This window comes from Liolophura sinensis, chromosome 1 (genome assembly GCF_032854445.1).
Source record: "Liolophura sinensis isolate JHLJ2023 chromosome 1, CUHK_Ljap_v2, whole genome shotgun sequence".
NCBI classification, from domain to species: Eukaryota; Metazoa; Mollusca; class Polyplacophora; order Chitonida; family Chitonidae; genus Liolophura; species Liolophura sinensis.
The window spans coordinates 3,536,669-3,563,912 of record NC_088295.1 but is presented as its reverse complement, the minus strand read 5'-3'; the positions used below and the strand labels follow the sequence as shown (position 1 = coordinate 3,563,912).

The 27,244-nt window shown below is 39.9% G+C and overlaps 1 protein-coding gene across 1 annotated transcript; it reads left to right on the top strand.

The window, feature by feature from the left end:
• Positions 1-23,780, top strand: LOC135461443 (uncharacterized). The gene is made up of 5 exons (XM_064738548.1): positions 1-119; positions 18,005-19,146; positions 21,571-21,757; positions 22,247-22,341; positions 22,921-23,780. Exons 2-4 carry the CDS (start codon positions 18,038-18,040, stop codon positions 22,316-22,318), a joined length of 1,368 nt encoding a protein of 455 aa, XP_064594618.1. The 5' UTR covers positions 1-119; positions 18,005-18,037; the 3' UTR covers positions 22,319-22,341; positions 22,921-23,780.
• The last annotated feature ends 3,464 nt before the right edge of the window (positions 23,781-27,244 follow it).

Below are 27,244 nucleotides of genomic sequence, written 5' to 3'. Positions count from 1 at the left end.
TACAGCTTGACACATGCAAATATCGACAATAAGCGGTGTGTCGAGTGTAGGTAGATAAAAACAACGTGATGGCTTAAGCTACCGATTTATCATCTCAGAAGGAACCATGACTTTATGAGGTAGGTCATTAGTTCTGAGGCCAATGGAAACAAAACGCGGCCTGAACCGAAGGATAATTGACTGTTAGATCATGGGGTTTTGTTGATACGCCTGTCACTCTCGGTTATTACTCGTGCGTAGTCGAGCACGAAGCGGTAAGTGCCAGTTGAGGTTTGTTTTGCTCACGAGTGTTTCTTAAATACGTGATGTCACATAGAATCTTTATGGCCGTGACTATGGTTATTCTGAACAATTTCTTATATTCAGGTTGGAAGCACTTGAAAGAATGTACGTATTACTCAGAAGTAGGTCGTGGTAATAACCTGTAATTCCTGTGGCTTACGACACCTGGAATCAATGGATTCCCTTTGACGATGTCTTTATCTTTGTCCGTGATTGCATTGGTATTAGCTCTGTAAGCCAACTCATATAGACATGGGTTACGAATCTATTCCTCCTGGTTTGCCCGCTGAACTGGTGAATGAACGGATGGTCCTGTCAGTATTACAGATTTTGTTGTGATTTTTATAATTCACTGTTAATTGATGAAGGCGAGGTTTTTAGATGGAGGTATTTGGTCAACACCTAGGAATATATTCATTCCAGCCTATTACATCTTGTCAAGTACTGCACACGCATACATTTCAGGCAAAACACTGTCAGGACAGGTCATGTGGCTTTCAGTTGAATTTTATCTCCTGCATTGGGAGTTAAAGTTTGTTTTTGTGTGTGTGTGTGAGAAATTGTCACAAAAGTTTACATTATCATAAAATCAGGAAGATAAATATCGTTCTGCTACCTGTATTTAATTTCCAAAATATTCAAACGTGACTCCAGTAATCAAGTGTCATTTAGGGGTGCAGCTCTTTAAAGGCCTGAAATCTTTGTTGTTAACTTTGGGCTAATGGTCTACATGTACTTGATACCTTGCGATATGGAATTACTATGGTACTAGTATCAAATTGCCTGTAAAATGCCTATATTTCAAGCCTTGCCTTTTAGTCCAAGATTGCTCTGATGTTAGATTTGGCAAATTTATTTGTATGGGCAAGGTTGATCCCAAACCAAAGTCAGAGCATGCTCCATTTAAAAACCTGATGCAATTGCAGTGGCAGGTTGTCACAACATTTGAGAAAGAAATTAAATAGTAAATACATCTCCACAGACTTAACTTGCAAACACTTACAGGTGTGTTTCTTATATTTTCATCTGTCGATTTATCACAAGAACAACAGCAATTAGTTATTTCCTGGGCTGTGTGGGCTCAAATGCCTTGGTAGTGCTCAAAGCGAAGGTCTCGACATGTTTGACAAGGGCACATAACTGCATCAGGTTTTTGAATGGTGTGCACTATGACATTCGTTTGAGGCCAATGTGCCCCAATAAAATTTTGCAAAACCTAACCTCTGAGCCATCTGGTACTACTTGGCTTTATACCACCGGTTACCTAAGGGTCTAAGCTAATTCATCCTTTAAAAAATTCTTTGATGGCCTAACCTAACCCTATTCGAAAAAATAGGATCGATCAGTAATGAATTCTGTGTTGTTTTTTTATTCTGGCTACTGAAAAAGATAGGAATGGTAGAAAAAAGTAACAAAAAGAAAAGTCTTTCAAAATTGTGATAAAAGCTTTGGTGCATATTTTAAGGCCCAACCAACATATTTTTAATCATCATTCATTCACAATTTGGTCTCGTGTTTTCAGATGTACAGTACAGAAAACTGACCAAATTTCTTTTTTCTCTCATTTGAATACGATGTTCATTGCCTTGAATAAACTAAGCTTTGTGTTTTCTGCACACCACACATGTAAGTGATTTAAAATTGTAGTATGAACATATCAAGTTAGTATTATTGTGACTAATCTAACCCATCTTAGAGTAATACTGTGATGTCCCATGGAGACAGATTTCAACTTGGTTCCCCTGCTCTGCTGGTAACTGAATTGTTTGGAAGGGAGATAATCTGCTTATGTCAAGTCGACACGTGGTGAATCAGAAGACACATTACTATTTATCCTGCTTTGATGTATATGTAAAACACCAAAAGTTAGTCAGTCTATGAGTGATCATATTGCTTAGTTTAAAATTGAGAAACTCAGTGGTAGAATAAATCTGGCACAATCAACCATTAAAATAACACTTCTTTGTTCCTAGTGATTTAAAAGATGAAGTGAGCCATCAAACTGTAAACCAGAAAAGCCACACCGTGGGTGAATGACTTTGACCTGAAAGGTTTAGTGTATTCACATTAAATTATCTTTATCTTTTAAGACAAGACATTGTCTACCCTTAGTAGGCCTACTGATACTACCTTTTGGAAAGACACCAGGAGACTTTTCCTCCACTTTAGTGAAATCGATTTGAAACTGCAGAAGCATTTTATATTTAAAGAGAATTGAATATGTTTGTACATACATGATCATCAGTATAAGAACCTGTAGCAGTATTCAGGGAATATTAAGAAATGTGAATTAAAGGAGCTGTGATGTCCAAGGAACCATTATTAAGACAATTTTATTTGAGTTGATAGTGCAGCTTTCCTTTTCCTTTTTTTCGCTTTCATGTTAGAAGTGCTTAAAATAGGAAGTTCCATTTTTTTTATTCACTCAGTGATGAGTAGTTGGCATGACTTCCCCCCAAATCAGTATCTGGGAGTGCTTCTAGTACAGAAACTTGTTAATGTTAAATGTGCCCGGAACTGCCATGGCAACCAGCACTAGGCATGGCATCACCATGGTGGTTAGGTGCTCTTGCACTTCAGAGGGCTTCGTTCAATTTTGTGGCCACTGTTAATTGAGTGAATCGTTAGTGTATTGGGTGCTGCTGCATGTACAGTGTATGTCGACTAGGAGACAGTGACAGCCCTTCAGTGGTAGAGCATTTGTTCCAGGTCTAGATTTATATAGTGTAGTAACATGGTTGTTATAAAGGCAGTACATTTACAACTGCCCATCAGGATAGTCTGTTAGTATTGTGTACTTGCAAAGCTATCTGTTTTATGAGGCATTGGAGCTTTAAATTGTTAGACCTATATGTACATGTATATGTTACTGTGTGCCCACAATATACTGTGTGCCCACAATATACTGTGTGCCCACAATATACTGTGTGCTGCTAGGCTTGAGTTAAAATGGTTGAGACTGAATTTACAGGTAATTAATTTACCAGTTTCCCTGCCACATGTCTGATCATGGTGATGATACACCTAAGGACTGAAGGTTAATAAGAATGAGGTAGTGTACATGTAAACATGATTTGGGTCTCTGTGACATTCACACGAGATGTTGGACGACCTCCACTGAGGCAGTAGGAGGAGGGGTGTTTACTCTGACGGACACGTCATTGTGACATATTTACATCCTGCTCTGACAGTCTAAGCTTCACACCTGACAAGGTTGGCATTTTGGACTTAAGGCAGTGCTCATTGCTGTTTAGGTGCACAACTTTCCATTGATCTTAGAGGACTTTCATAAAAACTTAGAAAGGCAGTTTACATACTATGGCCCTTTGTTAATGATTTAATAGGTGGCATAGAGATTTGCACCTGTGTGTGGGTTTGTCACTGTGTCCATGTCTTTTTTGAGAAAGATATCTCAAAAACTAATTAAGTCAGACTGTTCAAATTTGTTGCCCACGCTTTCTCATTGCTATTGTCATGATTATAAATTCTGAAGAACTTTTCTTTAGTTTTCCATTTATACCAGATTGTACAGAATTGGGATCTGCTCCTCTTTATTTTTGTTTCAAATCTTTTTTAGTATTGTGAAAATGAGGATTCTTCATTCATACCTGAAACTGGTATAAAATTTGTGTCAGAATAAATTGAGTCCTCTTGAATTGGCTGTTGTGATGGTCATAAATGCATTATAATTAAGCCGCAAAAGGTGCATATATTTGAACATAGGAAAGCTGAATATGGGGGTCTTTAATGTATACATAATGACGTAGAACCCTTGATGTAAGTCAGGGTCTAGTGTCACAAGGCGGCATACAACTGTATTTTATTGTACGTTTGTCATGCATATATTGGCCGTACCATTGTGCTATATGTGTGTGATTATTGTACATGTACGACATCTTTGTAAGACTTGTAAATGTACAGGACCTGCTGACGATCAGGAAAATCAGGAAAACACCAGAGAGCTGTACACTTCTACAGGTCTGAGCTTAATATGTGACTGGATGATTTTGCACTGATTTCATGTGTTTTGCTGAGTTGTTGACCAAAGGTAGCAGTAATTTCTGGCACTTGACATTACTTAATTGTCTGTCACTTTAATATAAGTGATAGCTGTCTACTGCAGGTGTTGACTATCACTGAACAGTAGAGAATTGCTGTGGCCTTCAGTCTGAGCATTACTTAATTAGTATGTTGTTTGATAGAGTTGTCTGAGGACTAATTAATAAAGCCAATTACAATCTGTGCTGATTAGTGGCAGCAGGATTGCAGAGAATAGCATCTTGTCCGTGTGCCTGTCTATACTTGTTTCAGGCAGTGGTGTCGAGCATTTAGCTGGCTCACATAATTGCTGTCTTTGTTATGGACAGCCACTTACCTTACCTGGCATTTTTCACCTGAGTGCCACTATGGTAACCTCTGTGTAGATGTGCATGTGCTGAGTGTATAAGCCTATATATGTGCTGGTAGTATATATCTGGAGAACACATGTTGTGAATCAGTAATTACGTCTCTGTGGAGCTGATGTACCCATCCATCTGAACCACAACTGACATTTTCTGACAGGTACAAATGTTTATGAAACTAAGTGCATTATTAGTGTTGATGTACATTTGTGTCAGCTTAGTGGCCTGGAATATCCGCTAGGTACATGGGAGCAAGTAGCTCAACTGGGATAGAAGGATTGGATCTGAAGCCATTTATACAGGATACAAATTGTACAGGTAACATTAAAGCAGGTGTCACAGTTCTGTTCCAAATTATATTGTGGTGTTGATGTTTATAATGAGAACATTTGTTAAGTTATGATATACATACCACATGCTCCTACATTTGCATGCCATGCTGTATGTTTTGTTTGTAACGGACATGTATCATCACCCCTGCATGATAGTTGCACATGTAGCTGCGTCCGTGGTGTGCACATATGTATAAATATAGTGGTTATAACAATAATGGTGATCGCTATTTTTGATGTTATCAATTCTAACAATCATCCAAACATGGTTCAAGTATGGTTACAGTTCACAGGTAGTGTTGTGTTCTTTCTTGTCCACCTGGCTGCTGTAATTGGCTGTATTTGTGCCTGGTTATGCATGTTGGCACAGGAGTGTTGTGTACCGATCAGTAGGGTACTTACGGCATGGACTATTTGTGGACATTCTGATTGATCTATGATAGACTGTTTGCCAGTCAGGCTCTCACCACTAATTCAGACCAGGCAGGCATGTGATATCTACCTGTCTCATTGATTACACATGTGTTTGCTACTGTGCTTCTAATTTTAACCTTTGCGTGTGTGTATGTGGTGTCATAGATGTCATATTTATGAAGCATGTTAGGCAATATTGACATGACATCGTGTGTATACATGAACATGTGATCATTGTTTTAGGCATTCTCGAGATGTCAGGCAGCGTGTACCAGTATGTTGACTAATATGTGTACAGCTGTCACATACATGCATAGTGTAGCTGATGTTCCCAGGACAATCGAACAACCTTATGTATATGCATGTAGGCTCTATCATGAATGGTATTGTGCATATGTAGACACAGTTCTGTAGTGTAACGGGAGCAGCTTTCCAGTGCTTATACTAACAGTAGCTAGCAGGAATTTCCATTTAGTTCAGTTGGTAGAGCACTGGACTTTGAATGCAGAGACCTGAATTCAAATCCTTGTGTGACCCACGCAGTGAAATCCCTCAACCAGTACAGTAGTATGCTGCATCGTGAATGTAGTGTGCATATGTAGACACATTTCTGTAGTATGCTGCACCGTGAATGGTAGTGTGCATATGTAGACACATTTCTGTAGTATGCTGCGCCGTGAATGGTAGTGTGCATATGTAGACACATTTCTGTAGTATGCTGCGCCGTGAATGATAGTGTGCACATGTAGACACATTTCTGTAGTATGCTGCATCTTGAATGGTAGTGTGCATATGTAGGCACATTTCTGTAGTATGCTGCATCATGAATGGTAGTGTGCATATGTAGACACATTTCTGTAGTATGCTGCGCCGTGAATGGTAGTGTGCATATGTAGACACATTTCTGTAGTATGCTGCATCTTGAATGGAAGTGTGCATATGTAGACACATTTCTGTAGTATGCTGAGCCGTGAATGGTAGTGTGCATATGTAGACACATTTCTGTAGTATGCTGCATCTTGAATGGTAGTGTGCATATGTAGACACATTTCTGTAGTATGCTGCGCCATGAATGGTAGTGTGCATATGTAGACACATTTCTGTAGTATGCTGCATCGTGAATGATAGTGTGCACATGTAGACACATTTCTGTAGTATGCTGCATCTTGAATGGTAGTGTGCATATGTAGACACATTTCTGTAGTATGCTGCGTCATGAATGGTAGTGTGCATATGTAGACACATTTCTGTAGTATGCTGCGCCGTGAATGGTAGTGTGCATATGTAGACACATTTCTGTAGTATGCTGCATCGTGAATGGTAGTGTGCATATGTAGACACATTTCTGTAGTATGCTGCGCCGTGAATGATAGTGTGCACATGTAGACACATTTCTGTAGTATGCTGCATCTTGAATGGTAGTGGGCATATGTAGACACATTTCTGTAGTATGCTGCGCCGTGAATGGTAGTGTGCATATGTAGACACATTTCTGTAGTATGCTGCATCTTGAATGGTAGTGTGCATATGTAGACACATTTCTGTAGTATGCTGCATCTTGAATGGAAGTGTGCATATGTAGACACATTTCTGTAGTATGCTGCGCTGTGAATGGTAGTGTGCATATGTAGACACATTTCTGTAGTATGCTGCGCCGTGAATGGTAGTGTGCATATGTAGACACATTTCTGTAGTATGCTGCATCGTGAATGGTAGTGTGCACATGTAGACACATTTCTGTAGTATGCTGCATCTTGAATGGTAGTGTGCATATGTAGACACATTTCTGTAGTATGCTGCGCCGTGAATGGTAGTGTGCATATGTAGACACATTTCTGTAGTATGCTGCGCCGTGAATGGTAGTGTGCATATGTAGACACATTTCTGTAGTATGCTGCATCTTGAATGGTAGTGTGCATATGTAGACACATTTCTGTAGTATGCTGCATCTTGTGTCTTGAATGGTAGTGTGCATATGTAGACACATTTCTGTAGTATGCTGCGCCGTGAATGGTAGTGTGCACATGTAGACACATTTCTGTAGTATGCTGCATCTTGAATGGAAGTGTGCTTATGTAGACACATTTCTGTAGTATGCTGCATCTTGAATGGAAGTGTGCATATGTAGACACATTTCTGTAGTATGCTGCATCTTGAATGGTAGTGTGCATATGTAGACACATTTCTGTAGTATAATGCGCCGTCAATGGTAGTGTGCACATGTAGACACATTTCTGTAGTATGCTGCATCGTGAATGATAGTGTGCATGTGTAGACACATTTCTGTAGTATGCTGCATCTTGAATGGTAGTGTGCATATGTAGACACATTTCTGTAGTATAATGCGCCGTGAATGGTAGTGTGCACATGTAGACACATTTCTGTAGTATGCTGCATCGTGAATGGTAATGTGCATATGTAGACACATTTCTGTAGTATGCTGCGCCGTGAATGGTAGTGTGCATATGTAGACACATTTCTGTAGTATGCTGCATCGTGAATGGTAATGTGCATATGTAGACACATTTCTGTAGTATGCTGCATCGTGAATGGAAGTGTGCATATGTAGACACATTTCTGTAGTATGATGCATCTTGAATGGAAGTGTGCATATGTAGACACATTTCTGTAGTATGCTGCATCTTGAATGGAAGTGTGCATATGTAGACACATTTCTGTAGTATGCTGCATCTTGAATGGAAGTGTGCATATGTAGACACATTTCTGTAGTATGCTGCATCTTGAATGGAAGTGTGCATATGTAGACACATTTCTGTAGTATGATGCATCGTGAATGGAAGTGTGCATATGTAGACACATTTCTGTAGTATGCTGCATCGTGAATGGTAATGTGCATATGTAGACACATTTCTGTAGTATGCTGCATCGTGAATGGAAGTGTGCATATGTAGACACATTTCTGTAGTATAATGCGCCGTGAATGGTAGTGTGCACATGTAGACACATTTCTGTAGTATGCTGCATCGTGAATGGTAATGTGCATATGTAGACACATTTCTGTAGTATGCTGCGCCGTGAATGGTAGTGTGCATATGTAGACACATTTCTGTAGTATGCTGCATCGTGAATGGTAATGTGCATATGTAGACACATTTCTGTAGTATGCTGCATCGTGAATGGAAGTGTGCATATGTAGACACATTTCTGTAGTATGATGCATCTTGAATGGAAGTGTGCATATGTAGACACATTTCTGTAGTATGCTGCATCTTGAATGGAAGTGTGCATATGTAGACACATTTCTGTAGTATGCTGCATCTTGAATGGAAGTGTGCATATGTAGACACATTTCTGTAGTATGCTGCATCTTGAATGGAAGTGTGCATATGTAGACACATTTCTGTAGTATGATGCATCGTGAATGGAAGTGTGCATATGTAGACACATTTCTGTAGTATGCTGCATCGTGAATGGTAATGTGCATATGTAGACACATTTCTGTAGTATGCTGCATCGTGAATGGAAGTGTGCATATGTAGACACATTTCTGTAGTATGATGCATCTTGAATGGAAGTGTGCATATGTAGACACATTTCTGTAGTATGATGCATCGTGAATGGAAGTGTGCATATGTAGACACATTTCTGTAGTATGCTGCATCGTGAATGGTAATGTGCATATGTAGACACATTTCTGTAGTATGCTGCATCTTGAATGGAAGTGTGCATATGTAGACACATTTCTGTAGTATGCTGCATCGTGAATGGAAGTGTGCATATGTAGACACATTTCTGTAGTATGATGCATCTTGAATGGAAGTGTGCATATGTAGACACATTTCTGTAGTATGCTGCATCTTGAATGGAAGTGTGCATATGTAGACACATTTCTGTAGTATGATGCATCTTGAATGGAAGTGTGCATATGTAGACACATTTCTGTAGTATGCTGCATCTTGAATGGAAGTGTGCATATGTAGACACATTTCTGTAGTATGATGCATCTTGAATGGTAGTGTGCATATGTGGACACATTTCTGTAGTATGCTGCATCTTGAATGGAAGTGTGCATATGTAGACACATTTCTGTAGTATGCTGCGCCGTGAATGGTAGTGTGCATATGTAGACACATTTCTGTAGTATGCTGCATCTTGAATGGTAGTGTGCATATGTAGACACATTTCTGTAGTATGCTGCATCGTGAATGGTAGTGTGCATATGTAGAACAATTTCTGTAGTATGCTGCATCGTGAATGGTAGTGTGCATATGTAGAACAATTTCTGTAGTATGCTGCATCGTGAATGATAGTGTGCATGTGTAGACACATTTCTGTAGTATGCTGCATCTTGAATGGAAGTGTGCATATGTAGACACATTTCTGTAGTATGCTGCATCGTGAATGGTAGTGTGCATATGTAGACACATTTCTGTAGTATGCTGCGCCATGAATGGTAGTGTGCATATGTAGACACATTTCTGTAGTATGCTGCATCGTGAATGGTAGTGTGCATATGTAGACACATTTCTGTAGTATGCTGCATCGTGAATGGAAGTGTGAATATGTAGACACATTTCTGTAGTATGCTGCATCTTGAATGGTAGTGTGCATATGTAGACACATTTCTGTAGTATGCTGCATCGTGAATGGTAGTGTGCATATGTAGACACATTTCTGTAGTATGCTGCGCCGTGAATGGTAGTGTGCATACGTAGACACATTTCTGTAGTATGCTGCATCGTGAATGGTAGTGTGCATATGTAGACACATTTCTGTAGTATGCTGCATCTTGAATGGAAGTGTGCATATGTAGACACATTTCTGTAGTATGCTGCGCCGTGAATGGTAGTGTGCATATGTAGACACATTTCTGTAGTATGCTGCATCTTGAATGGTAGTGTGCATATGTAGACACATTTCTGTAGTATGCTGCATCTTGTGTCTTGAATGGTAGTGTGCATATGTAGACACATTTCTGTAGTATGCTGCGCCGTGAATGGTAGTGTGCACATGTAGACACATTTCTGTAGTATGCTGCATCTTGAATGGAAGTGTGCTTATGTAGACACATTTCTGTAGTATGCTGCATCGTGAATGGAAGTGTGCATATGTAGACACATTTCTGTAGTATGCTGCATCTTGAATGGTAGTGTGCATATGTAGACACATTTCTGTAGTATAATGCGCCGTGAATGGTAGTGTGCACATGTAGACACATTTCTGTAGTATGCTGCATCGTGAATGGTAATGTGCATATGTAGACACATTTCTGTAGTATGATGCATCTTGAATGGTAGTGTGCATATGTAGACACATTTCTGTAGTATGATGCATCTTGAATGGAAGTGTGCATATGTAGACACATTTCTGTAGTATGCTGCATCGTGAATGGAAGTGTGCATATGTAGACACATTTCTGTAGTATGATGCATCTTGAATGGAAGTGTGCATATGTAGACACATTTCTGTAGTATGCTGCATCTTGAATGGAAGTGTGCATATGTAGACACATTTCTGTAGTATGATGCATCTTGAATGGAAGTGTGCATATGTAGACACATTTCTGTAGTATGCTGCATCTTGAATGGAAGTGTGCATATGTAGACACATTTCTGTAGTATGATGCATCTTGAATGGTAGTGTGCATATGTGGACACATTTCTGTAGTATGCTGCATCTTGAATGGAAGTGTGCATATGTAGACACATTTCTGTAGTATGCTGCGCCGTGAATGGTAGTGTGCATATGTAGACACATTTCTGTAGTATGCTGCATCTTGAATGGTAGTGTGCATATGTAGACACATTTCTGTAGTATGCTGCATCGTGAATGGTAGTGTGCATATGTAGAACAATTTCTGTAGTATGCTGCATCGTGAATGGTAGTGTGCATATGTAGAACAATTTCTGTAGTATGCTGCATCGTGAATGATAGTGTGCATGTGTAGACACATTTCTGTAGTATGCTGCATCTTGAATGGAAGTGTGCATATGTAGACACATTTCTGTAGTATGCTGCATCGTGAATGGTAGTGTGCATATGTAGACACATTTCTGTAGTATGCTGCGCCATGAATGGTAGTGTGCATATGTAGACACATTTCTGTAGTATGCTGCATCGTGAATGGTAGTGTGCATATGTAGACACATTTCTGTAGTATGCTGCATCGTGAATGGAAGTGTGAATATGTAGACACATTTCTGTAGTATGCTGCATCTTGAATGGTAGTGTGCATATGTAGACACATTTCTGTAGTATGCTGCGCCGTGAATGGTAGTGTGCATATGTAGACACATTTCTGTAGTATGCTGCGCCGTGAATGGTAGTGTGCATACGTAGACACATTTCTGTAGTATGCTGCATCGTGAATGGTAGTGTGCATATGTAGACACATTTCTGTAGTATGCTGCATCTTGAATGGAAGTGTGCATATGTAGACACATTTCTGTAGTATGCTGCGCCGTGAATGGTAGTGTGCATATGTAGACACATTTCTGTAGTATGCTGCATCGTGAATGGTAGTGTGCATATGTAGACACATTTCTGTAGTATGCTGCATCGTGAATGGTAGTGTGCATATGTAGACACATTTCTGTAGTATGCTGCATCGTGAATGGTAGTGTGCATATGTAGACACATTTCTGTAGTATGCTGCATCATGAATGGTAGTGTGCATATGTAGACACATTCTGTAGTATGCTGCATCTTGAATGGAAATGTGCATATGTAGACACATTTCTGTAGTATGCTGCGCCGTGAATGGTAGTGTGCATATGTAGACACATTTCTGTAGTATGCTGCGCCGTGAATGGTAGTGTGCATATATAGACACATTTCTGTAGTATGCTGCATCTTGAATGGAAGTGTGCATATGTGGACACATTTCTGTAGTATGCTGCATCTTGAATGGAAGTGTGCATATGTAGACACATTTCTGTAGTATGCTACGCCATGAATGGTAGTGTGCATATGTAGACACATTTCTGTAGTATGCTGCATCGTGAATGGTAGTGTGCATATGTAGACACATTTCTGTAGTATGCTGCGCCATGAATGGTAGTGTGCATATGTAGACACATTTCTGTAGTATGCTGCATCGTGAATGGTAGTGTGCATATGTAGACACATTTCTGTAGTATGCTGCATCTTGAATGGAAGTGTGCATATGTAGACACATTTCTGTAGTATGCTGCATCGTGAATGATAGTGTGCACATGTAGACACATTTCTGTAGTATGCTGCATCGTGAATGGTAGTGTGCATATGTAGACACATTTCTGTAGTATGCTGCGCCATGAATGGTAGTGTGCATATGTAGACACATTTCTGTAGTATGCTGCATCGTGAATGGTAGTGTGCATATGTAGACACATTTCTGTAGTATGATGCATCTTGAATGGAAGTGTGCACATGTAGACACATTTCTGTAGTATGCTGCATCTTGAATGGTAGTGTGCATATGTAGACACATTTCTGTAGTATGCTGCGCCATGAATGGTAGTGTGCATATGTAGACACATTTCTGTAGTATGCTGAATCATGAATGATAGTGTGCATATGTAGACACATTTCTGTAGTATGCTGCATCATGAATGGTAGTGTGCATATGTAGACACATTCTGTAGTATGCTGCGCCGTGAATGGTAGTGTGCATATGTAGACACATTTCTGTAGTATGCTGCGCCGTGAATGGTAGTGTGCATATGTAGACACATTTCTGTAGTATGCTACGCCATGAATGGTAGTGTGCATATGTAGACACATTTCTGTAGTATGCTGCATCGTGAATGGTAGTGTGCATATGTAGACACATTTCTGTAGTATGCTGCATCTTGAATGGTAGTGTGCATATGTAGACACATTTCTGTAGTATGCTGCATCTTGAATGGAAGTGTGCATATGTAGACACATTTCTGTAGTATGCTGCGCCGTGAATGATAGTGTGCACATGTAGACACATTTCTGTAGTATGCTGCGCCATGAATGGTAGTGTGCACATGTAGACATATTTCTGTAGTATGCTGAGCCGTGAATGGTAGTGTGCATATGTAGACACATTTCTGTAGTATGCTGCATCTTGAATGGTAGTGTGCATATGTAGACACATTTCTGTAGTATGCTGCGCCGTGAATGGTAGTGTGCATATGTAGACACATTTCTGTAGTATGCTGCACCGTGAATGGTAGTGTGCATATGTAGACACATTTCTGTAGTATGCTGCGCCGTGAATGGTCGTGTGCATATGGAGACACATTTCTGTAGTATGCTGCATCGTGAATGGAAGTGTGCATATGTAGACACATTTCTGTAGTATGCTGCATCGTGAATGGTAGTGTGCATATGTAGACACATTTCTGTAGTATGCTGCATCTTGAATGGAAGTGTGCATATGTAGACACATTTCTGTAGTATGCTGCGCCGTGAATGGTAGTGTGCATATGTAGACACATTTTTGTAGTATGCTGAGCCGTGAATGGTAGTGTGCATATGTAGACACATTTCTGTAGTATGCTGCATCATGAATGGTAGTGTGCATATGTAGACACATTCTGTAGTATGCTGCGCCGTGAATGGTAGTGTGCACATGTAGACACATTTCTGTAGTATGCTGCATCTTGAATGGAAGTGTGCATATGTAGACACATTTCTGTAGTATGCTGCATCTTGAATGGTAGTGTGCATATGTAGACACATTTCTGTAGTATGCTGAGCCGTGAATGGTAGTGTGCATATGTAGACACATTTCTGTAGTATGCTGCATCATGAATGGTAGTGTGCATATGTAGACACATTCTGTAGTATGCTGCGCCGTGAATGGTAGTGTGCACATGTAGACACATTTCTGTAGTATGCTGTGCCGTGAATGGTAGTGTGCATATGTAGACACATTTCTGTAGTATGCTGCGCCGTGAATGGTAGTGTGCATATGTAGACACATTTCTGTAGTATGCTGCATCTTGAATGGTAGTGTGCATATGTAGACACATTTCTGTAGTATGCTGCATCGTGAATGGTAGTGTGCATATGTAGACACATTTCTGTAGTATGCTGCGCCGTGAATGGAAGTGTGCACATGTAGACACATTTCTGTAGTATGCTGCATCGTGAATGATAGTGTGCATATGTAGACACATTTCTGTAGTATGCTGCATCTTGAATGGTGGTGTGCATGTGTAGACACATTTCTGTAGTATGCTGCACCGTGAATGGTAGTGTGCATATGTAGACACATTTCTGTAGTATGCTGCATCTTGAATGGTAGTGTGGATATGTAGACACATTTCTGTTGCATGCCTGGCAGAGTACGTCTGTTTGTGTACATGTTGATAATTGGTACTGGTGTGTATCACTCAGGCTGGGGCAGGATAGGATGGCCCCTGTACCTGAGAAGGGCAATATCAGGTGTAGGTAAGTGTGTGATGTGGGCACTTGGGAGCTCCTGCCACCCCTCACATGTCATACCTCATTAAACCTGGCTTATCCACTGCTGATTTACATGAGAACATGCTTCAGGTCATTTGAGGTCAGTAACTGGCTTGCTCACTCACACCCTCTCCCCAGGGGAACAGCTATATATATATATTCACATCTCTACGAGATTAGGAAATTACTACATGTAGCTACCAAGTCCATTTTTAGATGGATTTCTTGTGCTATTTTATAATCACACTGTATTTTAAAATGGACTGATCTGCCAGCCCCTTTTTCTAACCCAAGCTCTGTGAAGTCAAGTTGGCCCTGCTCAGAAAATGGTCACTAGCTGTGTCAGTCAGGACTCCCCAGGTACTGACCTTTTGGATACCCCCTACCCTCTCTGTGGATAGCTTTTCTAGCAGAACTCCTAGCCCCCAAGCCCAAGACTGGTACCTAGTCCTCTGGGTCACATATGCTTCTCATCACCTCCTAGCCAGTTAGTTAAGTTGTACCATACAGTACATGCTTCTGTGATGATATGATCAGGAATCCAGGCTTCCCAGTTAAAAGTACAAATATAGAAACATGTGTAAGAGCATTGGTTTTTGGTGTAATGACTGCTTGGAGCATGTGTAAAGTTGGACTGTCATTTAGCTGAGGCTTCCTCCAAGATTGACATCATTTACCTGATGTAAGTACATGGGTGTTTTTAGACTCTTGTCATTATTGTTTCTGACTTTAAGCATTATACTAATAACTATGGAAGTCTTTATTATTTCCAAGCTTTTAAGCTGTTGTAAGGGAGTGCCAGCTGGTGTTCCTGATTTTCAGAGACCATTAAAGCTTCAAATGATGTCTATTTGTACATAAAATAAAAAAATACAGTTTAAGGTTTCCTTTAATGTATAGCTTCAAATCGTTTGTTAATCTAAGCTGAGATTTCTGTGTCCTTTCGTTCCAGAGTCACATATGTCACTCTGGCTCTGGAGTCACATATGTTGCTCTGGAGTCACATATTTCACTCTGGCTCTAGACTTTTGTATATTTTTCTCTGGAGTATCCTGTGCCTCTCTGGCTCTAGAGATAAATGTCTTTGGAGTCGGTGTATGTTGCTCTTTGGTTCTGGAGTCATGTATGTCTCCCTGGCTCTAGAGATAAATGTCTCTCTTTATCTCTTTATTTATTTGATTGGTGTTTAACACCACACTTCAGAATATTTCACTGATACACAGACGGCCAACATTATGGTGGAAGAAAACCAGGCAGAGCCCCAGGGAAACCCATGACCACCCGCACGTTGATGCAGACCTTGCCACGGTGTATGAGACTGTATTTCACTCTGGCTCTTGGGTCACACATCTATCTCTGGATCTGGAATCACATATGTCACTCTGGTTCTGGAGTCATGTACATATACATATGTCTCTCACTGACTCCAAAATTCACCTTAAGACTCTGGAATCACATATGTCACTCTGGTTCTGGAGTCATGTACATATACATATGTCTCTCACTGACTCCAAAATTCACCTTAAGGCTCTGGAATCACATATGGCCTTCTTGTTCTGGAGTCATGTACATATAAGTCACTTTTGCTCTGTGTTTTGTATCCCACTCTGTGACATCAAAATTACTTAAGTAATTAATCTCCGTAAGGTTTTGGAGTCACTTATGTTAACCTCAGACTTTGGAGTCACATGTCACTCTCCAGTTCTGGGTCTGTATCCATGTTGGATGTTGCGACAGTAATGAAATGGAGTGGCTTATTGGTAATAAAGCAGATGTAGAACAACTCTCGCCTGAGGTGACCCCTGCCAGAATTGGGAAACTCATTCTTAGTTATATGCACATGTACATGTGTGTAGGTGCAGTACAGGATCCTTGACCAGTGAGGTCGCCTATTTGAATCCAGTTGTGGCTGGCCAGATTGCACTGTTCTCATACATATACGGTATGTCCTTCTCTTGGTGCTGCACAAAGGTTTGACAAGTCGCAGTGGTTTTCATGTTGTATATATACATGTACATACAATCAGTTAACCTCATGTAAAGGTGTACAGTTGTGTGTTGTCAGGTCCATTGAAGGTGTCAGGTCGAGTGAAGGTGTATAGTTGTGTGGTGTCAGGTCGAGTGAAGGTGTACATATCAATAATGAGCAAACCATCTGTTCACATAGCCCAGGCTCCAGCTCACTGTACACTGATGTGCATGTACACAGTTCTCCATTCATTAACCTTCCTAAATCAGTTGTTATGGCCTTTGTGTAATTAAACCGTTTAAAAAAATTGTTCAAACCATGTTGAGAAGCTAACAATCACTGTAGATTATCATAAGACAGAGCTTACCAGTACATATAACCAGCTTATACATATATCTTCACATCAATAGGGGGCCTCCGTGGCTCAGTCGGTTAGCGCGCTAGCGCAGCGTAATGACCCAGAAGCCTCTCACCAATGCGGTCGCTGTGAGTTCAAGACCAGCTCATGCTGCCTTCCTCTCCGGCCGTACGTGGGAAGGTTTGCCAGCAACCTGCGGATGGTCGTGGGTTTCCCCCGGGCTCTGCCCGGTTTCCACCCACCATAATGCTGGCCGCCGTCGTATAAGTGAAATATTCTTGAGTACGGCGTAAAACACCAATCAAAAAAAAAAAAAAAAAAAAAAAAAATCACATCAATAAAAAAACAATGTTTTCCTGTACATGTATGACAGTGTAGTTTATTGGTGTAGGTAGAGCCATGCAATCTCAACATTTTCCTGACAAGCCTTCTGACTTCAAGCCTTAGCCGTACCTGAGAGAGCAGGATTCAAATGTCTCGACCTGATAGGCCAAGGCTAATAACCTTGTAGGAAAAAACAAACAAAATGTTACCCCTCCCTCTTCCATTGTTTGATTTGTATTGGTGGTAAATGTTTTATACAAGGAAGGTTTCCATGCATACATTGTCGTTGTTTATTTGTTTGTTACATGTAGTGATAAGGGGGTGTGGCTAACCTAGTGGAGATAAACATACTCTGTAGCAGGTGTTATACATTTACATGTTGACTTGTTGTTATCCACGGATATATCTGAACGGTGTAAGTCTGTATTGTACATGTTGGCAGAGAAGTCGTCTGTGTAACCATGGCATGTTTTTGCATTTTGGTAAAATGAAGTTGTATATGACACAAGGCCTAACCTCATTGTTCTGTTGTTTTACAGGCAAGCCAGACTTGATTGAGGAGTGTGAACGTCATGGGAGGCTGCCAAGGCAAATCCGCTCTCGGAGTGGATGACGTCGAATACAGCAAGAAACCCAAGCCTCCTAAGCCCCAGAAGAAACAGAGTGGGAAGCGGAAATATTCCAAGTCAAGTATACACACATATCCAATAGACATTCCTGTCCTTGTGCATGATAGGCAGGAAATCTGTCATTCATCTCAACCCAATGGTCATGTGCACAGTGATGAGGAGCCCAAGAAGGAGAGAATTCGCGGATTACCAGAACCAGATTTCCCGTCATACGGACCAGAAGTGACGCGCTCAGACTCATGTGACCCAGACACACCACAGCCATGTGACGCAGAATCCTCTGTTTCATGTGGCTGTGAATCGCCGGAGATAGACTCGCCATTTGTGGATGAGCCTGAGACAAGGTGTATTCCTCCGTCAGACAGCGGTATCTACAGCCTGTCCCAGTCCTCTCAAGAAACCACGCCCACATCTGTCAACGGTCCACATTCTCAGGACCACACCTCTGGACCCATCCCCGAGGAGATGCCCCTCCACCCTCGGGACACCTCCACTCCTACAGAGCCAGAATTCTGCACCTCCTCCACTCAGACCGTTGGATCGAGCTCTCTGGATGATATTTGTGACTCCTCAGACCGACCAGAACCCCCGACAAACCTGCCTGTTAAGCGCTTCCTCAGCCACCATGGCCTGCCCCCTCAAAGGCCCCAGTCTGAGTCCCGCTTCAGCTTTAAGCGTCTGAGGAAGAGAAAGGGTGGGGCTGTGAAGACCAGCATTAGGGGCTCATGGAAGTCCCAAGACAGCTTTGATATCAATTCCATGTTAAAGACAGGCTTGAGTCGGACAAACAGCGAATGCTCAGAGATGTGTTTGTGTGATGAGCTTAACAGTATACAGGCTCCTTTAGCACAGTTTGACTCTATACTTACTATGGACTCTCCATCGTGTGGAAGTTTGAACAGATTACCTCACAACCAGAGTGTGGAGAATGTGATAGACAACCCTTCTGGCCAGTTGACGTGCAGTGTGTGTAAGGGAGATAACTCCAGCCTTCACACATCAAGCAGATCTCGTCCTCCCAGCCAAAGGAATTCTTGGTCAGAACAACATGGGTAGGTTGTGTTAATAATCAGAATTAGATTAATACGATAAAGAAGCTTACATTTTTGTGTCCAGATGTGGCATCAGAAAGTTTGTATGTACATGTATTTGGTAATGAGTTCCTTCCTGGATTAGCTGTTGTCATCCTTGGCATGTTAAAACATAGGATAAATTAATGTAAAATACTGTACTTGAATGATTAGATAAGCGTATACAACAGTTAAGATAGATATCCTATGAATGTGCAAGGTTGTGCTGTGGTTGTGTAGCCTGAATTATGGCTTTACACTACGCAAGCCTTATTGCTGTTTAGAACTTTTATTGTCTATGCAAAGATCAAAGAAGGTTGAAAAAGGGACAGTGAATGCCCACAACAATACAGAAAAAGGTCACTCCTACTATTTATGTAACAGATATCTATATTCACACAAAACTGCAAATAAAACAGCTTTGTTGCTATCGTTAAACCATACACTACAGTAACCACAAACAACCACATGTGGTTATTAAATTATTTACATAATCCAGACAACCAAAGATCTTAGGACCACAGTAAACACATGTAATACTGCTTCAGATGATCTTGTCTAGGACAAGGATCTAGTATCACAGCCATTGATCTTGGAACCACAGTAAACACATGTAATACTGCTTCAGATGTACAGATGATCTTGTCTAGGATGGGGGCCTCCGTGGCTCAGTTGGTTAGCGCACTAGCGCAGCGTAATGACCCAGATATACAGATGATCTGGTCAAGGACAAGGATCTAGTATCACAGCCATTGATCTTGGAACCACAGTAAACACATGTAATACTGCTTCAGATGATCTTGTCAAGGACAAGGATCTAGTATCACAGCCATTGATCTTGGAACCACAGTAAACACATGTAATACTGCTTCAGATGATCTTGTCTGGGACAAGGATCTAGTATCACAGCCATTGATCTTGGAACCACAGTAAACACATGTAATACTGCTTCAGATGATCTTGTCTAGGACAAGGATCTAGTATCACAGCCATTGATCTTGGAACCACAGTAAACACATGTAATACTGCTTCAGATGATCTTGTCTAGGACAATGATCTAGTATCACAGCCATTGATCTTGGAACCACAGTAAACACATGTAATACTGCTTCAGATGATCTTGTCTGGGACAAGGATCTAGTATCACAGCCATTGATCTTGGAACCACAGTAAACACATGTAATACTGCTTCAAATGAGCTTGTCTAGGACAAGGATCTAGTATCACTATCTCACTGCATTTCAAACACCAGTATAACTTCCATAAATCATTACAACATTTTTAAAAGTTTACACTGACAAACAAATATAAATTCAATTATTTGAGTCAAATCGCTAATCTCCCACAATGTGTAGGACATTTGTGCAACGTTCACTTCCACACTTCAGTCAAGGAATCAAACACAAAAGGAATGTTTACCTGGACACAACCAAAGGTAATTTATACATGTGACCACAAACTGGGGCCGTCACGCTATCAGTGGATGTTACACTATTCATGCTGTTACAGTTGTCTATTCTGCTGACATTTTTGTGTAGCTTTTCCTGTTAAGAACTGTTCATGTGAGTATGCTTCGTACAGGCCAGCTTTTCATAATCGTTACCTAAGTTTTACATCATGATTGGTGTTAATATGACCTGTTGAGATACATGCAGTTGTCCTGTACATGTATATTCATGTATGAATTATGTATTGTGTATTATGAATGTTTGATTAATTTTTAAAAATAAATTGCTTATATAGATTTCGTTTCGTTTGCATTTACACTGCAAATTCTCATTCATGACCCTAGTCCATTTTTCTCCACATCAAAATGTATGGGTATGTAGTTTTTCAGGGCATGAGGTCTTTGTCACTCATTGTGGACTCCTCAAGTGTTTGAAATGATTGTCATAAAATTCAGTCTTGCGACAGGCAATGGTCCGGAGTCCACACTGAGTGGCAAAGGTCCTATCTCCTGATCATGTACATGTACTTTTGATTTTTTTTTTTTTTTTTTTTTTTTGATTGGTGTTTTACGCCGTACTCAAGAATATTTCACTTATACGACGGCGGCCAGCATTATGGTGGGTGGAAACCGGGCAGAGCCCGGGGGAAACCCACGACCATCCGCAGGTTGCTGGCAGACCTTCCCACGTACGGCCGGAGAGGAAGGCAGCATGAGCTGGTCTTGAACTCACAGCGACCGCATGTACTTTTGCTCTGGAGAATAATGTCCATAAAATGCGTAAGTTCATGACAGTCATTACTAGACATTACCCTGTGTCCTCGACATTTTCACACATAAAAGAGCAGCTTTTCAGTGCAATTTATGCACGTTTTGAATACATCTTAACTACACACCTTGCAAACTTGTGAAAAGGTTGAAGAACTAGAGTACTTACATTACCCTTGTCTGTTGTGTAGGTCTGAGGGTGAAACGTCTGCTATTAGGGAGACCCCACGGGAAGAGAGCACAGACTCTGATGGGGTGATGACCGTGTGCATAGATGGGAAGAACATGGTGGCTTTGGACCAGGAAACCTATACCCAGTTGTTGTCAGACCTGGCTCTTGTCAAGGTCAAGCTACAGCGCATTTATAACTTACTTCTGGTGCGTTCATCTTCATCACAAAGTAATAGTGCATGGCATAAGTGTTAGGCTGGCTTAGTGGTTTATGAAAGGAATTTAAAGGCCATGGAGAAAGAGAGTTCAAATCTCACTGGCTCCATTGTGGATTTACATCAGATGGTTTAAGGCAGCAGGAGGCAGGTGTGGATGAGAGTTCAGATCCCATTGGCTTGGTTATGGATTTACATCAGGATTTTTTTGTCAGATTTCGGGCCTGCCATTTGGCTTGGCCAGGTGCTCTTTACCACAACCTAGAAAACCACCATGGGCATATAAACAAATTCTTGAATACAGCACAAATTATGCATGTACACCAGTGCTTACTGATGACAGATACGAGATACTAGAAATGAGGGAAAAATCATCATCCTGTACATCGTATATTTTATGTGAAGTCAAACACAAATGTATGACCATTTTACAAAACATGTGGTATTCTGTAATTAACAAGAGACTGTTTGTCTTGAACAGCAGGAGGAGTTTGATTCCATATCTGACATCATCAACAACAGTGGCCTGGAGACATGTTTGGTGGACACGTAGCAGTCAGCTCTCCTTTGTTGGAGGTAAAGATATTGCTTCATGATTATATGTACATGTATATTGTAGGTATTGCTCAAGACCTGGTGTCACCAAACTTCCTAAGATCAGTAAATCACGAAAATCAGTAGTGGAAATATGAGAAAGATGTGTTACATGACTGTAATATTATGCTGCTTAAGCCAAAACAGGTGATGGATTTCATGAAATAAGGCAGGGTTGATGTTTACTAGATATTAGTTTCAAAAGTTGACCTGGTTCTCTTGTATGGCTCTGTAGAGCGGAATTGTAGTTGACAGCAGTTCACTACATTAACCTGGATAAAATTGAGTAAGACTTTGACACTCCAAGGTGATCTGGTTCACAGCTTAAATCACTACAGTTACTATCCCTTGGGTGACATAGTATACATGTAATAGATGGCATTGTGTGACAAATATGGTGCCTAGAAGAAAGTTGAGCTGTGTGTAGTTTTCATGAGATACGTGTAGTAATGACCTGAGCTTTTCTGCTCATATAGACAAGTGCTATATTACTGAACAGGAGTAATGTGAGTCATACTGCAGTGTCTGACATATGGACCACATTGATTTTCTCTTTCCCAGGTGAGTACCAGGTATGCAGCCTCCCCATGTGCTGTGACAGAGCTGTAACAGCTACATCCATACGTTGATGTGACACCTACAGAAATACCTGCTTGTGTTACAGGTGAGCCTAAGGCACATGGGTATATATCCACGTGTCCAGAATGGTGGTGCGGACTATAGGAAGCTCACCAGCAAGGGACCCGCAGTAACTTCTCAGGAAGGTGATTGTCATTGAGGGGAAGTAACTCATACTGACCAAATGTATATACTTGCAGACCAATTTTAACATTTAGCAAGGTTTACCATTTCAAAAGAGGATCAATTCTACATATATACATGTTTCTATGTTACCTGGAAATTTTTATACCAAATATACAAATTTATGAGATGTTTCAAATTTCTATCCATACCCTTGACCAGAAAAGAGAGATGTGGTGCATTTGAATGTTTTCATGTCATATCTTGGGATGTTTCTAACATACTCGAACTTGAGATAGATGTTATGTCATGGCCATAGGTCATGTAAAGCTCTGTAATATCTGCTGTAGTGTACTGTGTGATAGCTTGACTAATTTGAGATACCTGTATCAAAAACAGAGACTAGCAAGATGTTCTTTGAGAGTACAAATCTTACATATGTAGTGTAATTGTTTAGTAGGTAATTGAGGGTTGGAGGTATTCTGTTAAAGTAAATGTGTATGAAGTTGGTCTCTTCTCTAGAGTAAGTTTACACAGCTGGTCATTTAGTGCTATGATAGAAGTTTATTAATAATATTCAAGGTTTATTGTGGATAAAATTATTTGAAGGGGAATAATCTTTATTTATTTTTTGGGGGGATCATATTTTTGTACCAATCATGTTGTGAAGTAGAACTGTCCTAGATACACAAAAGCTCTGGTAATGTTTGTAGATATATATATACATCCTCTAATTCACATTTATATCGGTTGATTCTTCTACAAACTGTATCCCATCATTCCTTGCATCTGGTTATGTTTGAGGTAAGGGAGAACCAGACTGTGAATGTGATGCACCTGTTAGAGGCATAGCTTTCATTTACATGTGCATGTCCACAGTGACACAGTGGCTTGAGTGTGTATAAGTATGCATCTTCCTGTGGAGACCAATAGATACAGGGTGCACCAGACACCCACAGCTGGAGGCTGATCACACTCCGTTGCTCTGTTATAACCATCTCCAATTGGTGAAACTTTTATATGTGTGGAGATAATCGGCCAGTGTATCCATGAATTACGCTATGTATATATATATGTATATGTGTGTGTGTGTGTGTTTAATTCTGTAGGTTTCCTACAATGTGTCTGTGTAATAAATAGTTTTATTCATCTCGATTTTTAATTTTTTATAATTTTTTTTTTTTTTTTTTTGATCTCATCTGTAAATTTTTTGGAGAATGTGGCTGTTTTGCCATGTGCTTTATACTTGTATATTATGTGGTCATATCCACTTTATATTGGTTAACATTAAGCTTGGCTAAGATTAGGTTTGGTTAATATTAGGCTTTGTTAACATTAAACTTGAACACATGAAATGTCCTATAGCATAATGGTGTCCTGTTTAGTCTGTCCATACAAAGCACAAGCGTTGCTGATATCCTGTTCTAAGTGTCTGCAAAAGCGGGGATGTTTTGTTGTAGATACTGTGTGTTCATATTAAATATTGTAAATTATAACTTCACAACTTTGCCTTTTGTGTTGAGGCAAATGTTAAGGTGGCATCTCAAAAAAGGGCTGCATGTGTCGAACTGAAGTTTGGAATTCATGTGTCCCCTGCAGGTGGGATTGTATTAAGCTTTGCTACCAAATCGAAGATATTTTACAGTTTGCCACTGCACATCGTTGTTTAATTTGAACAGTTCACTCAATTTTCGTCTCACCGTAGAAATAGCCTCTGTCCATGTGTTGCCTAGTTTAGGTTTTAGGCCTTGTTGTACATGTAGGTATATGTTTACAGTTTTATGGAGGGATTAATGTTTTGCCTGATACACATTTATGCCTTACTGAAGGCATGAAGAGGTTATAAAAAACTTATAGACATTAAAAATCAGTGTTTGAGGTTACAGTCCCTCTACCATACTCTGAGTATAGGACAAATTTATTTGGACAGATGGTTGTTGCTTGTTGCCACTGGTCAGCACAAAAATAAACAATGCTTATTTTATTCAGCCATTGCATAGGGGAGATATTCTTAAGGTGTAAAACACCAATCAAATAAATGAAATTTATAAATGTTTGTTAGCTTAATGTTAAGTTAAATAGCCTTTCATGGTACTGTCATTTATTTTGTTGCATTAAATATTAAGTAAGCAACTTGAAACGAGGCTTGGATTGTATTCTAGGGCTAAGATGCATGAAAGTATCTTTGATTTGTGACATTACCACATGCTTGACCAAATCAGTTGGAAAGAGAAATGGACAGGAAGCAGATTTTAGCGCACACTGTCACACAAACTGTCTGGGAAACAGTGGTGGAGGCATGTTTTAATGATTTCATGTATCAGCCTCATAATAAGACATTTACAAAATAAAAGAATTCCCAGTTGTTTCTTGATGGAAACGACCAAATTCAGGATGTGCACTGTGTTGAATGTTTGTGAAATTTGGTACATGTACACCGATGAGCTAAATTTGAAGGCTCAGATTTTTTTTTTTAAATATTCATATTAGTTGAAACATTTTGTGACATCTGAATAGGCAGAGTTTGTGTTCAGTCCTGCAGGTGAACTATGTGGGGGTTGTATACCTGTATGTGTTGTTCACTGAAGTAATACTGTTGCTGGTACATGTGACAAGAGACATCGGATTATCTATATTGACAGGCAATACATTGTCGAGCAGCATCACTTATTGTATTGCGTGTACTTTGGCATATTTCATAGCAGAAATATATCTATATTTAAACATACATGTAACTTAGCGTCTTTAATTAAGGTATATTTTTTAATATATTTCTAACTTATTACCATTTTGAAGTGTGCATGAAAGAGAGTGAGAGAGAGATCACAGATAAATGGAGTTAATGAAAGGGAGAGAGAGGTGAAGAAACATAGTATAGCGTGAATACCAGCTAGAGTGTTGCAGCTGTTAATTGTTATTAAAATGTCCAATACAATTTTGTGCCTCTTACAGCGCAATGAGGGCAGGTTAGTGGGTTACTTATAGTCTTGCCGGATCAATATGAATCATGTGATCATTGTGCCAAAGAAAAGGTGAGCAAAGCTATGGTATGATAAGTTAAAACAATAGGTTGTTGGTTTGATGTGATAAACGGTCCAACATAAACCATACGGAAGTATGCATGTATGTTTGATTAGGTTTTGTCAAGGAAATTTACCAAACATATAATAATTATCAGTATGCAAGGATTGTTTTTCAGAGACGCAAACACATATACGTTACAAATACTGTGAACATAATACATCGGATCTCAATAAATTCCTTCATGTGAATAATTGGGTTCATTTGAGTGCTTACTTTTTCACACTGCGGGCATGTAAAATCTGTTATTACGTGCCTCTTTTCTGCAAGACATGAAACGCTTCTCATGGCATGGACAAAAAAATGAAAAGGCTCAACATAACGTAGACAAAAAATGACAGTGTACATTATCTCATAGACAAAAAATGACTGTACATTATCGCATAGACAAAAAATGACTACATCATCGCATAGACAAAAAATGACTACATTGTTGCATAGACAAAAGATGACTAAGTTATTGCACAGGCAAAAGTGACTACATTATTGCATAGACAAAAAATGACTACATTATCGCATAGACAAAAAATGACTACATTGTTGCATAGGCAAAAAATGACTAAGTTATTGCACAGGCAAAAGTGACTACATTGTTGCATAGACAAAAAATGACTACATTATCCCATAGACAAAAAATGACTACATTGTTGCATAGACAAAAAATGACTAAGTTATTGCACAGGCAAAAGTGACCAAATTATTGCATAGACAAAAAATGACTACATTATCACATAGATAAAAATGGCAGTGTACATTATCGCATAGACGAAAAATGACGCTGTCCATTGCATAGGAAAAACTGAACTGTTCATCAGAGCATAGACGAAAATGACCTGATCATTGCATAGAGGAAAAAAATGATGCTTTTCAATAATGCGAACAACTGCTCATTATTGAATATATAGATATAGCTACACTGATCACTGTTGCATAAACCAAAAACAACACTCATTGCATAGACAAATAACAATGCTCATTATTGGATAGACAAACAACAACGTTAGTCAGTATATTACATGTGCAGATAATTCAACTGCTCAAGATAGTGTTCTCTATTCGATCT